Source organism: Protopterus annectens, chromosome 10.part0 (genome assembly GCF_019279795.1).
Source record: "Protopterus annectens isolate FY-2018-M chromosome 10.part0, PAN1.0, whole genome shotgun sequence".
NCBI classification, from domain to species: domain Eukaryota; kingdom Metazoa; phylum Chordata; order Ceratodontiformes; family Protopteridae; genus Protopterus; species Protopterus annectens.
Genome location: NC_056744.1, coordinates 1,772,459,142 through 1,772,483,035, shown reverse-complemented (window position 1 = coordinate 1,772,483,035; position 23,894 = coordinate 1,772,459,142). Strand labels below are relative to the sequence as shown.

The following is a 23,894-nucleotide window of genomic DNA, read 5'->3' as shown; positions in this document are numbered from 1 at the left end:
ATACACCTATAATTATATATCTAATATATATATATATATATATATATATATATATATATAGTATATATAAATATAGATATTTATATAAATATATATATATATATTTATATATATATGTATATTTATATATTTATATATATATATATATATATATATATATATATGTATACATATACACACAGACATACATGCACACAGTCATACAAATACAGTGTTCTGTTTGTGTGATGTAAATGAACTTAGTCAAATTTTACATTTTAACATTATATTAATGCTTATTACATTGAGTAGTGTGATTTATTCGGCCCTGAGCATTTAGGTTTGTAATAGTAGTGTAAGCGTAGTGTAAGTGACTGTTTCATTGGATTCAGTTACACTGTTATCGTTATTCAGCATGTGTGTTTAATTTTGTATTAGCAGGATAGATGAATCTCATCTTACATTCACTTACACAGCTATTGGTATTCTGAGTTTTGTGTGGTTTGTGAGAGATCGCTCACACTGGATTATGGTGGTTTGCCATTTTCCACACTGGTATGCAGTCTCAGGCTTGGAATATATAATTAGCAGGGCAGATATGGCAGACTTGGGTTTGGTGTAATATCCTAGGACCAGTTGGTACCACCATGGCAGCAGATTGGGGCGTAGTTATGCTAGTTACAGTCATTGCTAAACCAGATGGGAATGTAATGACATTAGCATTCCAAGGTGCAAGTGCTTAGGCTCTGTTTCAAATTCACTACCAAAGCACCAGTTATATATCATCACAATGGTGACCTGCCTGACAGGTATGTCTTTATTAGCCTTGGGTGGTGACAAGCGTGGTTTAACATTAAAATTTTGACCATTGCATCATCGAACCACTTGCATGAACTCCAGACTCTGACTACTGGAAACTTCGAAGATTGATATTCTGAACCGCAAAATCACGACCACTTTTTGGCCCATGTTAGCACGTGTTTTCAGGTGTGGAGCAGTCAGAAATGTCACCATTCAGTTTTATTTCAGGAATCTATAATTTTGGCAGTATGGATTTTGCAGAAATCTTCTGATGATGTGCACATTTGACTATGTGCATTCAACATTTTGATAGTAAACATACAGCAGCAGCCTGTTGGACGCCCCAAAATGTATTAACAATAGGGACAGAACAGTGCCTGCTATAGGTTCATAGGAGATTACTAGGTAAACAGTTTAAGAGCCTTTACAAGCCTAGCCCGTTTTATCCACATTTTATTCAGTATTCTATCCCTAGGGGAAAGTTAATAAGTGTCAGCAAGTGGGGTTTTGACAATTTTTACAGACTGCCTCTGTCCATATGGGACATGGGTGCCACCCCAGGAGTGAATTTGTGATTTGCCTTCCATTGATCCAGACTGAGCTTGATGAGGGGCAGTGAAGGGCTCTGTTTCAGGTGAATAAGAAGCCTATTCCGGAGGAGGGGCAATCTCTGGACCACATATCTGTCTCTTCGGCATGATCTAGTCATGTGAAAGATCAGGTTTAGATCCTTGGAATAGGGAACCATTGTGCAATTAGTTTTGTGAATATGCAACATTTCCATCAGTTCTGGGTCAGAGACTGCCTTACAGGTCAGGCACAGATCATCCCTCAGTAATTGGTAGGGAACTGAAAACAGTCAAAATGCTTTTAATCAATCTTCATATAATATGTTGGTTATACCTGTACTTTTTTGATGAGAAACATCTGAGTATGCTCCAGCTGTTGTAGGTGCCTGGTGAGGTATATGCCAAAGAGTGCATTGTACTTAATTACTGGTCCATTGAGGACCAAGTGTTGTAATACTATGACATTCTTAGATCTTGATGCCATGTCCTTACTTATAAGCTAAGCTACACAGAAGGATTTCCTCACCTCCATGGATAAAGAGTGGTCAAAGTTCAGATTACTCTCTGTCTGAGTATCAATATCTCTCACCACTGGGAATAGTCTTGCGGTGCACTATCAATGTTGCACACAGGAGTTTTTGATTTCCCAAACGATATTATTTTGCACTTCTTCACATTTAGTTGGAGGTCATGGCTCTGACACCAGACATTAGTCAGCTTCAGTCCTTACTGTAGGATATCAACATTGTTTGGGGATGCAGTGATTGCCCCCAGTTTGCAGTCATCAGCAAATATGATCAGCCAAAGCCCATCTACATTTGCTATGACATCTGAGAAGTATATTCAAAACAGGAGAGGGAGCAGCACTGAGCTCTATGGTACTCCACTGTTGACTGGCCTCTTGCTGGATGTGGATTTCCCCACTCTAATAACATATGTAATCCATGAGCCATTTGGCTATCCATCTGGTGATGTTGGGGTTTATGCCCAATTTTGTGAGTTTATATATAATACCCAAGTGGGGTATTGTGTCAAATGCCTTGGCCAGGTCATGGTAGGCAATGTGCACTGTCTTACCCTCATCATGACCTTGGTGACCTTCTCAAAGAAGTCGACCAGACTAAGTAGGTAGGACGTGCCCCTGATGATGCTGAACTGGGCTGGGTCTTCAGTCAGGCCGGGTTTGGGCCAATTCTGAATATCTGTGAAGGAGTTTGAGTTCTACCAAGGATTGATTTTGTAAGTGAAATGAGTAAATTTGTTTTGTATCACATGTAATTTCTTTTTCAGTTCAGGAGAAAAATCCTTTTGTAGTTGTGCATCAGTCATCTTTTGCTCATTATTGAGGTTATTGATGTACAATTTCTCTTTTTTTTTATAATAAGATGATTTTTGTATGAGTATTCCTCTGATGACCGCTTTGGCCATAGCCCATTGGATATCTAAGGGGGTGGTGGATAAACAAGAGTCTGAATAAAATTGCTTCAGATAATCATTATTAATTTCCTGCAGAACATCTTTTTAAGAATGTTACTGTTTAGTGACCAAGTGGGACTACTACCATTGCGATTCAGGTGGCGAGTGGGATTAATACAAAGTGAGACATTCGAGTGGTCAGATATACATCTAGCCTCAAGGGCAAAGTTTGTAATTTTGTTTGAAAAAGATATCACAGACCAAAACATAATCAATTCTGGACCCAGGCGTTATGAAGCTTGAATAAAACACAAACTTATTTAGCTCTCTGTCATGGTCAAATATTAAAAAAGGGTCAACTAAGTTGAAGCTATTTATCAAGTCTTGAAAAGATGCAGTTACTTGCGAGGGCTGTTTCCTGTTTTTATTTGAACTATCATTCAAGGGGTCCATGAGTGCATTCGGGTCACCACCAATAATGAAAGATGATTGGAAATTGATGTAGCAGATTATATATTCATAGAAAGAATAAGTGCTGGTTTGTACAAGGACTATACAGGTTTAGAAAAGTATAGGGATTTTACCTGAGGGAGTGCGAGCAGGAAAAGAAACACCATCCACCATTTGGGTCAAATTTAGTATTTAGCACTTCACCAGGAAAGGATTTTTTAATTATTATTACAGTGCCTTTTGATGCAAGACTATTCCCTGCTGATATCACAAGTTTAATCCAATTTCTTTTTTTAATATTATCCCATTGAACATTTGTCATATGGGTCTCCTGTAAAAAGACGATGTTGGATTTGTCCTGAAAAATCAGGTGCATAGCTAGTTTCTTTTTATTGATTTCTTGAAACCCATTTACATTCCAGGAATTCACACTAATCATCATAATTAGATTCAGAATGTAGATATATGCTAGGATAAACTAAGAAAAAAGCCCTACCAGGGACGGTGCAATTAATAAACATATTTTTTATATATGACAGAAAGTGTAATGTGGTAGTAAATTGTATTCTGGCACCCATGCTTTTTACCATAAACCCCGTGTCTAACCACCTGTTTCCCTGAGTCATTTTTGAAAAAGTTTTAGATAGATACAAGTGATCTGTTTTTAAATATTTTCCCTTATGAAGAATAATACAAGAACAGAGCAGGGAGACATATAAACTAACATCAATAGTCCAAGCGCCAACAAACATTGGACAACTACACCGTCATGCCACTCCCAAAAATGTTGAATATTGAAAAACATATGTACATAGAATGGACAGTTAAAGGCAAAGTGACATTCGAGTTAGGAGTTAAAGGAGATAAAACAATACCACCATAAGAACATAATACATACAGCATTTTTTTTAGATTATTGACCTCGAAAATTACCATGCAAATAGGCAAGTGAGGTTGGAGTAATATAGACAATAAAAGTTACTAAGCAATTGAAACCAACACAATTTATAACGGAGCTATGAATAACCATTACAGCAGATAATGCTTGCAGGTTCTGTTTATAACTGGCATAGCAGTAAGTACCATCATAACCTAATACTATGTTTTGGTCTTCTGTCTGGAGAAGGGACAGTCAACTTAGATAAGCTCTAACTGAGCATACTGCTCTAAAGGGAGGTTAATGAAGGGGGTAATTATAACAAGAAAAAATTACAGGTTAAATATATATGTCAACAAACAGAATAGCTCTGAGTAATGTAAATATATTTTTCTACCTATCTAGATATCTAGCTGGGTTTACTAAATATGCATTACACGCAAAATTACATAACAATAGGATCAGAGAAGGAAAGACAGAAACAAGAGCATTAATTGACAACCTAAGCAGATAATTGGATTTTCACTAAATGCAGTTCACAATAAACTACATAACTCACATATCATCACTAACCAATAAAAACAGAGTTTAACTAGCCTTTTAGCAAAAAAGCAAGTTTTAGCAAGCCGGCTAATTAAACCAAGCACAAGCATACAGCATATCAAGCTCACTAGCTCTGTAGATCCACCTTCAATGAGAGAAAGAACAAGCCATCCATATCCTGCACTTTCAGTATAGAATTAAAACATCATGATTAAATCATGGTGAAAGTAGTCAAAATGCTAATTTGTGTTACCATGCAACAACAGATAAATTTCTAACTTGAAGACATATTTTCAGTAAAGGTAGCACAGCTGTGAAGCAGACTAATGGATTACTAAACAGGCAATTGTCTTTAGCTGTCTTTAAATAACTTTTGACAATTGCATAGGCTTTTTATTTTACTCACAGAGTCTGAGTTTGTATCACAAACACTTTCACAATAAGCACTTAAACACGCACCTAAATACTAAATAGAAAACTAAGTGTGAACACATAAAATATTGTTTTTGAAAAACTGAAAGGCACAGAAAAGCATGTCTCAAGTATGGCATTGTAGTTTTGCAACATGACCAGCAGATGGCAGCTACTAAACATTTTGATATGAAAGACTTCTGACAAAGTGATGTATTTGTATTGCTAGAAAAAACCTATATTGTAATAAATTCATTACTTAAACATAAGAGTAGGCTGCTGAATTATCCTGACCAGAGTCCTTTATAGTCCATTTAAATTACCCCATCCTGAAGTGTCCAGAAAGTGTTGTTTTAGATCCATTTCTTCTTCCCTAAGTTCTAATTCATGATATTAGCATTCCCAGAAATGCACTGCTTCTTCTTCTTCTGTTGTGACCTCCGACCCCGTGATGTCATTGGCTGATGTTCTTGTTGCATTCTGGGTAATGTAATGTTGAAACAGCCCTGGGAGTTTAGGGAACCCTTGTGGAGCTCTAAATAAGGCCTCAACAGGCCACAGGGAGCCTCGTGCACTGATATAAACGGGCCAACATATTTCTGAAGAGCTAGAAAGGAAAATAAAACAAAAAAAGCCAGGACATCCAGATGATGGTAAAAATATGCTGGGAAGATGACAGGGTAAGTTAGAATCAGTTAGCAGTGTTAGAAAGCCAGCAGAGATAGTTTTTTATAGGTGTATTCATCTTGGTTATACTATTTGTTAGTGTTAACAGTAATTCATAGCTTTTAAGCATATACTGTATTATCTTGATTATATTATTTTACTAACTTTAACAGTATAGCTAGTTAAGCGGTAGTTTCTTGAAAGCTTGCATAAAAACTTTTTTTGCTTCATCTGCAGAGTGTATTAGGAACTTCTGATCCCCATAGCTGAAGGAGAGGATGGCTGGGTATTTCATCTGGAAGCCTATTTTTTTTGATTAACAAAGCACAAAAAGGAGCTAGAGCTTGTCTTTGAGCCTTAATGGGCTGCGGTAAATCCTGTGCTATTGTAATCCTGTGACCTCTCCATGAAATGTTACTTTTCTTTTTTGCAGCCATGAGGAGTGTGGTAACGTGCAGCATTTAGTAGCCTTGCATAAATCTGCCTAGGAACACCCTCATCTTGTGATCTTCGTAATGCTCTATGAGCTCTTTCAGTAATGATTTCTTTAGCTAAGATTTTATTTTCAGTAATGTGTTCAAAAATCTCAGTTAGTATGACTGGTAGTTGTACTTGGTCAAACTTTTCTGGAATGCCACGTATTAGAATGTTGTTTCTCCTACTGCGTGCTTCTAAGTCTATTATTTTTTGATGTAAGTCAGTAATACTTTTGTCATTTGTATTTACCTTGGTTTGTAAATCTTGTATTTGCTTTGAATTCTCCTCAGTTTTCTTGTCAATAAGATTAATCCTGGATGTAATTTGGTCTAGATTAGAACCAAATTAATTTAATTTGTCTGAGAATAATTTGAAATTTTCATGCAAGGGCTGTAATGCTGTTTTAAGGTCATCTAGTGAGAGAACAGACTCACCTTTAGATTTAGCAGCACCTTCATTTGAATCCTCTGTTGATTTATTTATTCTCTGCCTCTTAGCTGCTACATCCTTTTCAGGTGACATTAGAGAAGATAGTTTGGTTTTAGAAGTTATAGCATCCATGGATTCTTGTTGGTTAGCCATCACTGGGTGAATTAAAGTGTAGGTTTAGGCAACAAGGGAGTGACTTACAGAATTCTCCTTTAACTTTTCTTGTTTAGAACTCAGAACTTAGTCCTTCAGAGAAAATGATGCCACCATGCAGTTGCGGCCTTCGGCCAGTCACTAGAGGTAAGCCCTTGCAGAAAAATGACAAAATTTAACTTTTTAGACCAAAATGTTGCTATAGGTCTTTTCCATGAAGTGTGGTTTAGAAGAAATACTCCTTTCCTGTTCAATTCGGTGCCAGATGCAGGTTTTTTTTGAGCGGATAGATTTGGTTGATACAGGAGCAACAGAAAGTGTGTGTACAGTGCTCGGCGGCCATCTTGAACTCCGTCCACATTTGGAGCTTCTCACATTTCAGCCTGGGGTTACAGCAGCCGAAGGAAATGTTATATATATATATATATATATATATATATATATATATATATATATATATATTTGTATATATATTCAGGAACCTTGACAACATTAGGTAGGAGGCTAGGTTTAAAGGAGTAAAGCTCAAAGTGTTATGAACGGGTAAGTGAAGGATATAGACCACAGATGCAAGTGTGAAGACTGTGATAGGACAGGAGGAAATATCTTGGCAGTTACTTCACTGTATAATTATGGATCGGGAGCATTTCAGCCTCCCAATTTGTTTTGGAAGTGTTAACTTATTCCAGGATACTCTAGCTTTGCCATGTTCTCAGAACTAATTTCAGAGCATGTTTCTACTTTCAAATATAACATATATGAAGGAAGGGCTTGGAGTGCATACAGCAACAAAAACAATACAAACATGACCTATTATTCTGTCTGGTACCTCTCTTAAACTATCAGTTTCCACCTTCAAATATCCCATTTTATCTATCATTTGCATTTTATTTTTATTGTTGGAAGATTTTTCTAATAATGTTTTCAATAAGGATTTAAGTTCAAATTTCTACTTGAAACAATGCAGAAGGCAATACCTGCAAATGTATTCAGGAAAAGATGGTAAAATTGTGTTTCTTCAAGTATATACACCGTATATACACCTGTTTTATAGTGTTCAACAAATGGAAGGCATTAAAGTCTGAAAGCAAACATAAAACCTGTTATAAACTAAACTGGGAAAATTAATTTTAGGTACCACAACTTCCCCCTGATATTTTACAGTTCTAGGTAAGTCAGGAACACTAAAACTGACACATTTAAGGACTAGGTGTTATTTGGGTCACAAAACCATACCATCAGGATTGTGCATATGAAAAACAAACTTCCAAAATAAGTTCATGCATTACATGATCCCCTCTCTGTCTACTTTGCTTAAGGGTCTCTGCAACCACTCACCAGCATCGACTTAGTAAGAGTACTATGCTGTCACCACAAGTTTAGTAGTGAAACTCCCTATTGCCTTAAGGGGATGCATGTTGTATGTGGTATTGCTTCCAATTTGTGCCACATACAGTGAAGAGATTGAGCAGTCATATCACCAAAGACTCTGTCTCTCTTTGTTGACTAAAATATGTTACAAATTCTATAAATGAGTATGACATGGTGTTAGAAAGTGTCTTGCAACCAGAAGTACTTTCACAGTTTTGCTTTTAAACCACACTCCAGTTTATTGAATCAAAATCTAATAGCTCATTTCAGCATGCAGTAACCATAATCTTTATAATGTTGTTCTTCTTTTGGCTTTTCCCGGTTAGGGTTAGCCAGAGCGGAACTCCGGTCCGCTAATGACTGGCAGTAGATTTTTATGGATGCCGAGTTGCCAGCCCGACGGCCAACCTTCAACGAAGGCACGCCCATCACGCATGTCTTTCAAACACCACACAACATGGGGAGGACATGCAGACTCCACACAAAAGGCACTCCAGACAGGAATCGAATAGGAGATCTTCTTGCTGTGAGGCGACAAAGCTACAGCTGCACCACCATAGCCATTTCAAAATGCATATTTGTCAAAACTCTCTCTCTTTTTAAAAGTATAGTCACCACTGTTTTTTATTTTGCATCATAGTTTCAAGCTGAGAAATAATGTAATATTTCAATTTATGCATTTATTTATCTGTTTGGTTGTTTGTTAACTGGTGTAGAAAACTGATCTACTTGGTCCTTTTTTCAGATTTAGCTTGGGGCTTCATTAATTCAAGAAAATATTGTTTGCAATCATAGCAATTATGAACAAAACAGATTTAGGTAAGTGAGACTGGTATATACATTAGACTTGAGTGTTGTTAGGATGCTATATATATATAGTATATCTAGTACGTGCTAAATATGAACACGAGGTGTGAGATACGAGAGGAAAAGAAGAGGTGAGTTTAGCTACTGTATTGTTACATAATCCAGGTTTGAGTATATTTTGTCCTCAAAACTAACCAAACCAGCACCAAAAATAAGTTGGCAGATAATAGCAGAAGTTTATTTGATGATGATCCAGGAAAAAGATTGCTTTTTGCCGATATCAGATCAGCTCTCTTTATTTAAACTAACAAACTACAGTTGCCACAGTATTATTTATGCTAAAACCAATGTGATACTTTTTATATCTATATATCTATATATATATATATATATGTGTGTATGTATATATATATATATATATATATATATATATATATATAGAGAGAGAGAGAGAGAGACGGGGAAGAGGAGATATTTATATATATATATATATATATATATATATATATATATATATATATATATATATATATACACACACACATATATATATATATATATATATATATATATATATATATTTATACACCGATAATTATATATCTAATATATATATATATATATATATATAGTATATATACATAGATATTTATATAAATATATATATATATATATATATATATATATATATATATATATATATATATATATATATATATATATATATATATATATATATATACACACAGACATACATGCACACATTCATACAAATACAGTGTTCTGTTTGTGTGATGTAAATGAACTTAGTCAAATTTTACATTTTAACATTATATTAATGCTTATTACATTGAGTAGTGTGATTTATTCGGCCCTGAGCATTTAGGTTTGTAATAGTAATGTAAGCGTAGTGTAAGTGACTGTTTCATTGGATTCAGTTACACTGTTATCGTTATTCAGCATGTGTGTTTAATTTTGTATTAGCAGGATAGATGAATCTCATCTTACATTCACTTACACAGCTATTGGTATTCTGAGTTTTGTGTGGTTTGTGAGAGATCGCTCACACTGGATTATGGTGGTTTGCCATTTTCCACACTGGTATGCAGTCTCAGGCTTGGAATATATAATTAGCAGGGCAGATATGGCAGACTTGGGTTTGGTGTAATATCCTAGGACCAGTTGGTACCACCATGGCAGCAGATTGGGGAGTAGTTATGCTAGTTACAGTCATTGCTAAACCAGATGGGAATGTAATGACATTAGCATTCCAAGGTGCAAGTGCTTAGGCTCTGTTTCAAATTCACTACCAAAGCACCAGTTATATATCATCACAATGGTGACCTGCCTGACAGGTATGTCTTGATTAGCCTTGGGTTGTGACAAGCGTGGTTTAACATTAAAATTCTGACCATTGCATCATCGAACCACTTGCATGAACTCCAGACTCTGACTACTGGAAACTTCGAAGATTGATATTCTGAACCGCAAAATCACGACCACTTTTTGGCCCATGTTAGCACGTGTTTTCAGGTGTGGAGCAGTCAGAAATGTCACCATTCAGTTTTATTTCAGGAATCTCTAATTTTGGCAGTATGGATTTTGCAGAAATCTTCTGATGATGTGCACATTTGACTATGTGCATTCAACATTTTGATAGTAAACATGCACAGCAGCAGCCTGTTGGATGCCCCAAAATGTATTAACAATAGGGACAGAACAGTGCCTGCTATAGGTTCATAGGAGATTACTAGTATACAGTTTAAGAGCCTTTACAAGCCTAGCCCGTTTTACCCACATTTTATTCAGTATTCTATCCATAGGGGAAAGTTAATAAGTGTCAGCAAGTGGGGTTTTGACAATTTTTACAGACTGCCTCTGTCCATATGGGACATGGGTGCCACCCCAGGAGTGAATTTGTGATTTGCCTTCCATTGATCCAGACTGAGCTTGATGAGGGGCAGTGAAGGGCTCTGTTTCAGGTGAATAAGAAGCCTATTCCGGAGGAGGGGCAATCTCTGGACCACATATCTGTCTCTTCGGCATGATCTAGTCATGTGAAAGATCAGGTTTAGATCCTTGGAATAGGGAACCATTGTGCAATTAGTTTTGTGCATATGCAACATTTCCATCAGTTCTGGGTCAGAGACTGCCTTACAGGTCAGGCACAGATCATCCCTCAGTAATTGGTAGGGAACTGAAAACAGTCAAAAATGCTTTTAATCAATCTTCATATAATATGTTGGTTATACCTGCACTTTTTTGATGAGAAACATCTGAGTATGCTCCAGCTGTTGTAGGTGCCTGGTGAGGTATATGCCACAGAGTGCATTGTACTTAATTACTGGTCCATTGAGGACCAAGTGTTGTAATACTATGACATTCTTAGATCTTGATGCCATGTCCTTACTTATAAGCTAAGCTACACAGAAGGATTTCCTCACCTCCATGGATAAAGAGTGGTCAAAGTTCAGATTACTCTCTGTCTGAGTATCAATATCTCTCACCACTGGGAATAGTCTTGCGGTGCACTATCAATGTTGCAATTCACAGGAGTTTTTGATTTCCCAAACGATATTATTTTGCACTTCTTCACATTTAGTTGGAGGTCATGGCTCTGACACCAGACATTAGTCAGCTTCAGTCCTTCCTGTAGGATATCAACATTGTTTGGGGATGCAGTGATTGCCCCCAGTTTGCAGTCATCAGCAAATCTGATCAGCCAAAGCCCATCTACATTTGCTATGACATCTGAGAAGTATATTCAAAACAGGAGAGGGAGCAGCACTGAGCTCTATGGTACTCCACTGTTGACTGGCCTCTTGCTGGATGTGGATTTCCCCACTCTAATAACATATGTAATCCATGAGCCATTTGGCTATCCATCTGGTGATGTTGGGGTTTATGCCCAATTTTGTGAGTTTATGTATAATACCCAAGTGGGGTATTGTGTCAAATGCCTTGGCCAGGTCATGGTAGGCAATGTGCACTGTCTTACCCTCATCATGACCTTGGTGACCTTCTCAAAGAAGTCCACCAGACTAAGTAGGTAGGACCTGCCCCTGATGATGCTGAACTGGGTTGGGTCTACAGTCAGGCCCATGATCATCCTTTCCATATCCTGGCACATGATGCTAGTCAGACTTATGTATCAGTAGTTTCCTGGGTCTGTTGATTGTCCCCACTTGTGCAGAGAGATGACTGTTGCTGTCCTCCTCTCTACTGGGAAAAAAGCCAGTTTGGGTACTGCAGTTAAACAGAGATCTGAGTGGGTCTGCTAGGTCATGTTTCAAGCTATTTAATAGGCCCCCTGGATTCTGTTAGGACCCACTTATGTGATGTTTCTAGCTTCAGAGACTGCAGTGATGACCTGTGCTTTTGTTATAACAGACAACAGAATGGTAAGGTGTATTTCATGGGAGTGACTGTAGATGACAAGGTGGTGAAATTTGAGCTGACAGGTTTGCTATTTCTTCTGGCTGAGTATAGGTAGTGCCATTTACAGCCTACTCAGCACATTGTTTAATGTTTCCTGTAAGATTTTGGACATAACTAAAAAGGCTCTTTGTGGTTATCATTTGATTGGGAGGCTATTTTAGTCTTGTATTTAGCTTTTGAAGATGTGACTAGTTCCCTGATTAGCCTGTTGAGACTAATGAGGGATTTTTTTCCTCTGTTGTGACCCTCCCATGTACGTGTAGACAGGTATTTCTTCCTTCTGTTGTAAAATCTATTTATGACAGGGGCCCATCAGGGTGGCTTGTTTTTCTGGCTAGACCTGTGTTTTGTAGCGGTCATGCAGTGCTGTTTCTATGCAGTTTTTTAAGTGGTTGTACACAGCATTTATGTATACTACTGAACAGGCTTCTATTGGTCCAGACTGAACTTGAAGAGGTGTTTTCGGGGCTAGGAAAGCTTAGAAGTACCTTTGCTATCACTTAATAGAATGTCATTTGCCTTGGAAAAACTTTAGGTTTTAGGATTTGATGAGGGTTCTACCTTTACATTTATTTCAAAGGAGACCAATTTATGATCCCATCTTCCCAATATGGACATTACACTGGGGGGGGGGTGCAATGCTTCCCCATGTTTTTGAGTACTATGTTAAGGATGTATGAGTCACTAGTGGGAGTGCAAAGCAGCTGTTTCAGAGCATTTGCATTGACAAAGTCCAGGAATCTCTCAGCCTGCATGTTAGTGTCGTGTATATCTCCCAGTTTATGGAGGAGTAGTTAAAATTACCCAAGAGCAGGGTGTCAGGCTGAATGGTAAGTGATTCTTTAGTTATGAAGAGTGATTTTCATGGTTTATGGTTGGGGACCTGTAGCTAGTAATGATATGGTGCAGGATTTTGCCTATGGTCAGCTGAACATAGAGTAGCTCAAGTGAGTCAACCTGCTTGACCAATCTTGACATGTGATTGTTTTTTATGTAAATTTAAACACCACCTTCTTTCATTTTTTTTCCTTTCAGAGGATGGTCTGACTGTGTGACAGACATTGCAGCCTTGCACTGCAGGGGTACTTTCCACAGCCCTGAACCACATCTCTGTAACTGCAGAGACAACAGTATTCTCCAGGGCGAGGAGAGTTTCCAGGGAGTGCAGTTTCTTGTTTAGACTCCTAGCACTGAGCAATAGTACCTTCAGCTTTGCATTAGAAGAATTTGTTATGTTGGGAGGTCTTTTGGTTTGGCACTGCCTAAAAAAGGCACTATGGGGGTGGTGAATGCCCTGCCCAGTATTCAAAAGCCTAGCAGCAACAGGTGCAGACCATCTCTGATAAAGTAGCGTGGTCTGTCAATCTTGTCATCCCAGGCTGAAAGATACTGGAGTTCCTTGGAATGACACAAGTAGCTAAGCAAATTATGGAAGTCAAACATTTTTTGTTTGTATTGTGGTATCATTTTTGGTGAGGATAGAATGCTGCTCAATGTGAGGCTCATACAAGCCTGTGACATGTATTTGGAGAGATCATTCATGTCTCTCTTCACATAGTCCAGGGAGGTATTCTCAGGTTATTCAGGCCCACATGGACTATGATTGAGTCATACTGGTATTTGTGGTTGAGTGACCTGAGTGCCTGCAGAAGTGCAAAATGATACCTATTTTTTTATTTAGCAGGAGACGGCTTTAGATGCAGCAGATTCTTTGTAACTGTCAGGTGAAGTAGCCAAACCAAGAGCAGCTCTGATAAGAAATTGAGGACCAACCCACACAAACACTTGGTTTATATAGAATCAGGAAAAACAGGTTTTACAACAGCAAATCCTACAGACTAATCAGGAAAGCACACAATAAGCTTTCGGCCAGCAGCCCCCACCTCATATAGGTTTACTAAACACACTTCTGCCACAAGAGTGCAGCCAGAAAACCCCTCTTAATGTAAAATTCTGGATTTAGAGTGCAAGTGTAGGAAAACCACACAATCTAGATAGCTGACACAATGTAATTAAGTACTACAGCAGCAGGAGAAATGGTTCAGCTATGAAACTCTACTAAAGTGCAAGAAATGTTATAAATAATACAAGATTCTTATGAAATGCAGTAAAAAATAATCATCAGAAGTGCAAAATTATGCTTCTTTTTGTTCTTTCAGGAGCGGATGGCTTTAGATATAGCAGATTCTCTGTAGCTCTTGGGCGAAGTAGCCAAACCAAGAGCAGCTGTGAGAGGTTTATTCCTGGAACATTGTTTGGTTATGGATAAGAATCTCACTTGGTTTTCATGGACTCATCATATCATCATGATATGGGTTTGAATATGTTAGTTTTGTTAGTTATACGTTACAAAATCCATTATGCAAACTGGTTTATGAAAACAAGAGAGAGAAGAGAGACAGAGAGCAGAAAAAATCCAGCCAAGATTGTGCTTGACAGTCAAGAGGAGAAGGATAACACCTGCACTACACCTCAAGCAACTCATAGCCCTTCAAAACCCACTCCATCAATACTCACACATAGCAACAATAAATCCACATATGCTGAGGCCCTTAACATTAACCTGTCCAAGCAACAAGAACCTCCGAAGCTGAAACGCAAACAAACACCAGTCATAACCAAAGTGACACATAGCTCACAACACCAGTGTGTCACCCAACAACAGCCTTAAGGCAAGACAATGTACCCAACACTTTAATCATAGGTGACTCTATAGTCAGGGTTGGGAGGGTGGCCTAATGGTTAAGGTGTTTGCCTTACACACTGATGTCCCACTCACCAGGCTGAACAAGAAGAAAATTACAGTCAGCTGCCTGTCGGGTGCCAGGATCTGCCACATAACACATGCACTCAAGTCACTCCACAACAAGTACAAATACGACTCTGTCATTGTCCATGTTGGAGTGAATGAGTTGAGACGTACCTCCCTGGACTACATGAAAAGAGACATGGAAGAGCTCTCAGATCATGTGGCCCAGGCAGGTATGACCCTAGCCCTGAGTAGCATCCTGCCTTCGCCCAGAATGATACCACAGTATAAGGACAAAATGATTGACTTCAACAATTGGCTAAGCTTCTGGTGTCATTCAAAGGGGATCCAGTATCTGTCTGCCTGGGAAGACATGATTGACAAACCACGATGCTTTGCCAGAGATGGTCTGCACCTGTCACCCCTGGGATTCAGGTTACTGGCTAAAGCTCTTGCCACCCCTATAGTGCCTTTTTTAGGCAAGGTTCAAAGGACAAAACCACCACCATAAGAGATACAAGCATGCAAAATCTGAAGGTAATGCTACTCAATGCTAGAAGTCTAAACCTCAAAATGCACTCTCTCGAGGCACTCCTAAAAATGGAGAACATCGATATCTGTACAGTAACTGAGATTTGGTTCAAGGCTCCAGAGAGCACCCCAGCAATACCAGGCTACAACTCTTACCACACTTTTCGGCCACAAAACCAAGACCAAAACACTAAAGGTGGAGGATTGTCCATATTCACCAAGGATATTCACATCTCAACGCTAGTTGCCCAACACAATGCATCTGAAATTCTCCAGGTGCAACTAACACTAGGTAAGACTGCAATCCAAATTGTAGCTTGCTACAGATCCCCCACCATGCCCCTAGATTCTCACTACACCTTTCTAAACATACTGGAAAATATTAAGATACAACCAAACACCCTAATACTGGGTGATTTAAACTATCCTGTCATTAACTGGGAAAACTACTCAGGTACCAACTCCTTTTCCCAACGGTTCTTGGAATTCATAAATTCCAATGCCCTGGATCAATTAATCCATTGTCCCACCAGGGGCTCCAATATTCTGGACCTGGTCATTACCAACATGGGAGATAGATGCTCCACACCAGTGGTCACCCCCTCATTGGTCAGGTCTGACCAAAAGTAAATTACCCTTGACATCCACATCCCACCCCTACCCCCCAGTAAGGAAACCTCCTTAAAAAACTTGTCCAAAGCCAACTTCATGCTACTGAAGTCAGAAGTGACAAACTTCATGACACCCATGCAGACGGGATCTGAAAGTTCGACTGTAGAATCCTACACTAAGGCACTGTACAAGCACATCTACTCATGCATGAATCGTGCCATCCCAAATAGAACCCAAGATGTTCTCCTCCAAAAAAAGGAAGCCAATCAATCTGGTTGTCCCCTGCTATAAACAGACTATACAACTGAAGGAAGAAACTGTTGCAGAAAAGAGGAAAATCCCAGGATGCAAAAAACTCCCTTACCCGCCTCAGTAAGAAGCTGAGATCCCTCATAAAATCCTCAAAAGCTAGTTACGGAAATAAAATTGCCAAAGATTCCAAAGACAACCACAAGGCGTTCTATAGTTATGTCAAGAATCTAAATGGCAATGCTCAGATCTGCTCTGAGCTTCAACAGAATGGCATTAAATATACTGATCCCAAGTATATTGCCAATATCCTGGCAGATCGATTTAGTGCCAACTTCACCCCCCTCTCACCTCCTAAAGGACCCATCTCAATACCAAAAGATTGCCAAATTCCAGTAATTATGACCACACAGGTAGAAACCGCACTCTCCAAAGCTAAGAATACAGCATCCATGGGACCAGATGACATCCCAGGCTGTGTACTACATGAACTACAAAATGAACTGGCACCTCACCTAAGTGTCATGTTTAATCATAGCCTCACCTCAGGCTTCATGCCCACTGAGTGGCGCACAGCTACAGTTGTCCAACTCCACAAGGGGGGAATCCACCTTGGATCCCGGGAACTACTGTCCCATCAGTCTGATGAGCCTGATCTGCAAGGGCATGGAACGCATTATCATGGAACTTATAAACAAGGACATTGGCAACCTTAAAACAGTGGACCCCACTCAGTTTGGGTTTGTGAAGGGCCGATCTTGTCTCCTGAACCCGATTGGCTTCTTCGAATCAGTCTCCAGAGCTGTTGATGAGTATAAGGTGGTCTACACAGCCTATCTGGACCTCGCCAAGGCCTTCCACACCGTCCCCCACTCTGAAATCATAGATAAACTTACTAAGCTGGGCATAAATCCCTACATCACTTGATGGGTTGCCAACTGGCTTTCTGACAGAACCCAGACTGTAAAAGTAGCCAACTCCAAATCCAGCTCCAGACAAGTGACAAGTGGAGTACCTCAGGGTTCAGTCCTGGGACCACTCTTGTTTAGCATCTACTTCTCTGAAGTACAGGCCAACACTAAGGGACTCTGGCTAACAAAGTTTGCAGATGACTGCAAACTGGGAGCCATTATTGAATCTTCAAATTATGTGGATATTCTACAAAAGGGCCTTACAGAAACAGATGCCTGGTGCCAGAGCCATGAGCTCAAGCTTAATGCCAAGAAATGTATAGTTATCCCCTTTGGAAAAAAACATGTACCCATGAATTACCACATAGGTGGCAGTACACTAAACATCAAAAGTGTGATGAGAGACTTAGGGACACAGGTGGACAGTGGTCTCACTTTCGATAACCACATTGCCACAACAGTCAGGAAATCCTTCTATGTGGCACACCTCATCAGTAAGGACTTTTCATCCAGAAAAAAGGAGGTCATTGTCCCACTGTACTCATCCCTCATTAGACCCATTATAGAGTATAATGCCTCATTTGATATGTACCTCACAAGACATCTGCAACAGCTGGAAATGCTACAGAAATACCTCACTAAAAGAATCACAGGCCTAAAGCAGATGCCATATGCTGACCATCTAAAAAAACTCCAGCTATACTCTGTGGCATATCGTCTACTCAGAGGCGATCTCTGCTTAACATACAAGGCCATGTCAAACCCTGAGCTGCTGGACATGCTCCACTTAAAGAAATCCCAATCCCTCAGAGCCACATCCTCCAGGGATCTAAACTTTGTCATCATAATGAACAAAACATGCTGGAGGCATAGGTTCCTGACCCCGAGACTCCCCATACTCTAGAACAGACTGCCTCCTCAGCCCTCTTCAAAAGGAACCTTGATGATTGGATGGGAGATAGGAAATTCACCCCAGGGATCATGTCAGTCACCCTGCTAGACAGGGGTCCAGAGAAGTAAATACTGTGGGAAGAAATATCCAGGGAATTATTATGGCTAGGCTTGTATAGGCCCTAGGGCCGATAGCCTAGTACCAACCTATGAACCTATAAAAGAAGTAAAAATATATAAATAGATAATAACCACATGGAATGGGAAAAGTAATGATTTGATGACCACTTTGAATGCAGTGTCATTCTTCATATGGCGAACCATTGTACCACTGAATTCTGTCTACCCTTATTGGCGATCTTGGTTTAGCTGATGCCGAGTTGTGGTGGCCAGGGAGGACATTATCATTGCATTCAGTAGAGGCTAGAATGATTCTTCCATGCTTTTGATCTTTACATCCAACCTCCTAGTTTCTTTAAATATAGGCTGCTGAATCGGATATGTTCTCACAGTATTAGACTGACATTTGTCATGTAAATAGGACTGTATCAATACTGGATGAAGTATCATCAGTCAAGCTTCTATCCATAAGGGAATACTTGTCTTTTAAGAGTAGTTTCACAACTGTTCAGTCTGCATTAAGATTTCAAAATGATAAAACGTATGACAACATAACATTTTTATCTCTTGTTTTTCTTCTTCTTCTTCATATGTTAGCCAGGTTAGGACACTGATCCACCTGAAGCTTTACCAGGTGCTGCCTCTGGATACAGAACTTGAAGAAAACATTGTCTGTATACACTCAAAGCAAATGTGTACAAAGTAAGTTCAGACAAATGAACATGATGTATGCATTAGACCTAACACTGTAGACAGGATAAAAATCATTAGATGTACTGTAGCTATTAACAAAACATATACAATAGCAGTGGGTGTCACTAAGTTTGAAGCAGGGATAAGAGGGACAGTGAAGGGCACAGAAGGTAGATATGAGGATGAAGTATGGGACAGGTGAGGGTTTGGCAAGGTGATGGCAGTTAAAGCACCACAATAATGCACTGGATCTGAGGCATTTCATTCTCCACATTCGTTTGGTAGTTTTAACTTATCCCAGGATACAGCACACTTGGCACCCATCTAAATATGATCACTGATCATATTCCTAATTATTTTCAGAAAACTCCTTGTTGTCAGAGCTGGAAAGGACCAGAACACATAAAACAAGAAATGTTGTAGAAAAGTATCCTGCATGTACCCTAGATCCAACACAGCACTTAATGTTTTCAACCTTCAAATATCCTCCTTTTAAGGCATCTTTCAACTTTTCATATATTTTATTGATAGACTTTCTGGGGAATTTCCCATCAGCGACTTAAATTCTAATTTCTGAGTAATAATGCAGACATGATTTTAAAATAGACATACCTGCTCTAACCGAATCATCCATATCTGAACTGGGGTCACCCTGTGTGTCTTGCTCCTCTTTCTGGACTGTCTCTTCCATATTTACATCTACAAAAAGAAATCAACCATATCAAATTCAGCACTCATGGAGTGGATTAATATATTGCATATAGTGCATGTTAAATTTTGTTTTTTGCAGGATGGGGAGTAACAGATGACTTACTCCAGCAAAACAATAATTGGACTTGTACTCAGGAACATTATTTCACTCAAATATATACAGCAGTATTACACAGCAGAGGAAGGCAGTAGGTCTTGAACGTAAACATAAATCACATTATGAAATACATCACTGGATCCTAAGTTTCACAACCTCAACCTGTATATTACTCAATTCAGGTAATGTCAAATCTACTTAGGTCCAAGAAAAACGTGTACGGACTGGGTGTTACTTGTTTTAGAGAAGCATAACAGACAAGAGTGTACATCGGGAAGATAGACTGCCAAATAACATCATATATTACATGATCCTGTTCCTCTGGGCTCTCCTAAAGGAGTCTGTGCGAGTAATTTCTTGTACAACATCAGTAACAGCAATATCCTCTGCGAGTAATCTCTTGTACAGCATCAGTAACAACACGAGTAATCTCTTGTACATCAGTAGCAACACTATCCTCTGTGAGTAATCTCTTGTACAAAATCAGTAACAACACGAGTAATCTCTTGTACATCAGTAACAACACTATCCTCTGTGAGTAATCTCTTGTACAGAATGAATAGCAATACTATCCTCTGTGAGTAATCTCTTGTACAGAATCAGTAACAACACTATCCTCTTTAAGTAATCTCCTGTACAAAATCAGTAACAACACTATCCTCTGTGAGTAATCTGTTGTACAAAATCAGTAACAACAGTATCTTCTGTGAGTAATCTTTTGTACAAAATCAGTAACAACACTATCCTCTGTGGGTAATCTCTTGTACAACATCAGTAACAACACTTTCCTCTGTGAGTAATCTCTTGTACAAAATCAGTAACAACATTATCCTCTGTGAGTGATCTCCTGTACAAAATCAGTAACAACACTATCTTCTGTGAGTAATCTCTTGTACAAAATCAGTAACAACACTATCCTCTATGAGTAATCTCTTGTACAAAATCAGTGACAACATTTTCCTCTGTGAGTAATTTGTTGTACAAAATTAGTAACAACACTATCCTCTGTGAGTAATCTCCTGTACAAAATCAGTAACAACACTTTCCTCTGTGAGAAATCTCTTGTACAAAATCAGTAACAACACTTTCCTCTGTGAGTAATCTCTTGTACAACATCAGTAGCAACACTATCCTCTGTGAGTAATCTCTTGTACAACATCAGTAACAACACTATCCTCTGTGAGTAATCTCTTGTACAAAATCAGTAACAACACGAGTATTCTCTTGTACATAAGTAACAATACTATCCTCTGTGAGTAATCTCTTGTACATCAGTAATATCACTATCCTCTGTGAGTAATCTCTTGTACAAAATCAGTAACAACACGAGTAATCTCTTGTACATCAGTAACAACATTATCCTCTGTGAGTAATCTCTTGGACATAATCAGTAACAATACTATCCTCTGTGAGTAATCTCTTGTACATCTGTAATAACACTATCCTCCGTGAGTAATCTCTTGTACAACATCAGTAACGGCACTATCCTCTGTGAGTAATCTCTTGTACAACATCAGCAGCAACACTATCCTCTGTGTATAATCTCTTGTACAACATGAGTAACAACACTATCCTCTGTGAGTAATCTCTTGTACAGAATCAGTAACAACACAATCCTCTGTGAGTAATCTCTTGTACACCATCAGTAACAACACTATCCTCTGTGAGTAATCTCTTGTACAAAATCAGTAACAACACTATCCTCTGTGAGTAATCTTTGTACAAAATCAGTAACAACACTATCCTCTGGGAGTAATCTCTTGTACAATATCAGTAACACTATCCTCTGTGAGTAACCTCTTGTACAACATCAGTAACAGCAATATCCTCTGCGAGTAATCTCTTGTACAGCATCAGTATCAACACGAGTAATCTCTTGTACATCAGTAGCAACACTATCCTCTGTGAGTAATCTCTTGTACAAAATCAGTAACAACACGAGTAATCTCTTGTACATCAGTAACAACACTATCCTCTGTGAGTAATCTCTTGTACAGAATGAGTAACAACACTATCCTCTGTGAGTAATCTCTTATACAACATCAGTAACAACACTATCCTCTGTGAGTAATCTCTTGTACAAAATCAGTAACAACACTATCCTCTGTGAGTAATCTTTTGTACAAAATCAGTAACAACACTATCCTCTGTGGGTAATCTCTTGTACAACATCAGTAACAACACTTTCCTCTGTGAGTATTCTCTTGTACAAAATCAGTAACAACATTATCCTCTGTGAGTAATCTCCTGTACAAAATCAGTAACAACACTATCTTCTGTGAGTAATCTCTTGTACAAAATCAGTAACAACACAATCCTCTATGAGTAATCTCTTGTACAAAATCAGTAACAACATTTTCCTCTGTGAGTAATCTCTTGTACAAAATCAGTAACAACACTATCCTCTGTGAGTAATCTCCTGTACAAAATCAGTAACAACACTATCCTCTGTGGGTAATCTCTTGTACAACATCAGTAACAACACTATCCTCTGTGAGTAATCTCTTGTACAACATCAGTAACAACACTATCTTCTGTGAGTAATCTTTTGTACAACATGAGTAACAACACTATCCTCTGTGAGTAATCTCTTGTACAAAATCAGCAACAACATGAGTAATCTCTTGTACATCAGTAACAGCACTATCCTCTGTGAGTAATCTCTTGTACATAATCATTAACAATACTATCCTCTGTGAGTAATCTCTTGTACAAAATCAGTAACAACACGAGTAATCTCTTGTGCATCAGTAACAACACTATCCTCTGTGAGTAATCTCTTGTACATAATCAGTAACAATACTATCCTCTGTGAGTAATCTCTTGTACATCAGTAATAACACTATCCTCTGTGAGTAATCTCTTGTACGATATCAGTAACAGCACTATCCTCTGCGAGTAATCTCTTGTACAACATCAGTAGCAACACTATCCTCTGTGAATAATCTCTTGTACAACATCAGTAACAACACTATCCTCTGTGAGTAATCTCTTGTACAGAATCAGTAACAACACTATCTTCTGTGAGTAATCTCTTGTACAACATCAGTAACAACACTATCCTCTGTGAGTAATCTCTTGTACAAAATCAGTAACAACACTATCCTCTGTGAGTAATCTCTTGTACAAAATCAGTAACAACACTATCCTCTGGGAGTAATCTCTTGTACAATATCAGTAACACTATCCTCTGTGAGTAACCTCTTGTACAACATCAGTAACAGTACTATCATCTGTGAGTAATCTCTTCTACATCAGTAACAGCACTATTCTCTGTGAGTAATCTCTTGTACAAAATCAGTGACAGCACTATCCTCTGTGAGTAATCTCTTGTATAAATTCAGTAACAACACCATCCTCTGTGAGTAATCTCTTGTACAAAATCAGTAACAACACTATCCTCTGGGAGTAATCTCTTGTACAAAATAAGTAACACTATCCTCTGTGAGTAACCTCTTATACAACATCAGTAACAATACTATCATCTGTGAGTAATCTCTTCTACATCAGTAACAACACTATTCTCTGTGAGTAATCTCTTGTACAAAATCAGTGACAGCACTATCCTCTGTGAGTAATCTCTTGTATAAATTCAGTAACAACACCATCCTCTGTGAGTAATCTATTGTACAAAATCAGTAACAACACTATCCTCTGTGAGTAATCTCTTGTATAAAATCAGTAACAACACTATCATGTCAAGAGCAAATTTGTCTGTGAATCCCACTGCCAATTAGATATAGTATTTATGTCACAGGGCTAACCCCATAACATTTAGGAGGTATTCTAAGGCAGACTTCCTTCTACTAACTGATAACCTGCCAAAATTCCAAGCCCTCCCAATCACTGAGAACACAGCTGCCTGTGCAGAAGCATTCACAGAAACCCTGTATAATCATTTTACTAAATGCATAAAGAGAGCTGTGCCCACCACAGATAAGTC

General features: G+C 38.5%; 1 protein-coding gene across 1 annotated transcript in view; it reads right to left on the bottom strand.

Annotated features, from left to right (window-relative positions):
- LOC122814487 overlaps positions 1–23,894 on the bottom strand; it is a 258,829-nt gene that overhangs the window by 115,789 nt on the left and 119,146 nt on the right. The window contains exon 4 of the mRNA XM_044087062.1: positions 19,756–19,842. Coding sequence (XP_043942997.1) covers positions 19,756–19,842 — 87 coding nt within the window. The remainder of the gene's footprint in view (positions 1–19,755; positions 19,843–23,894) is intronic.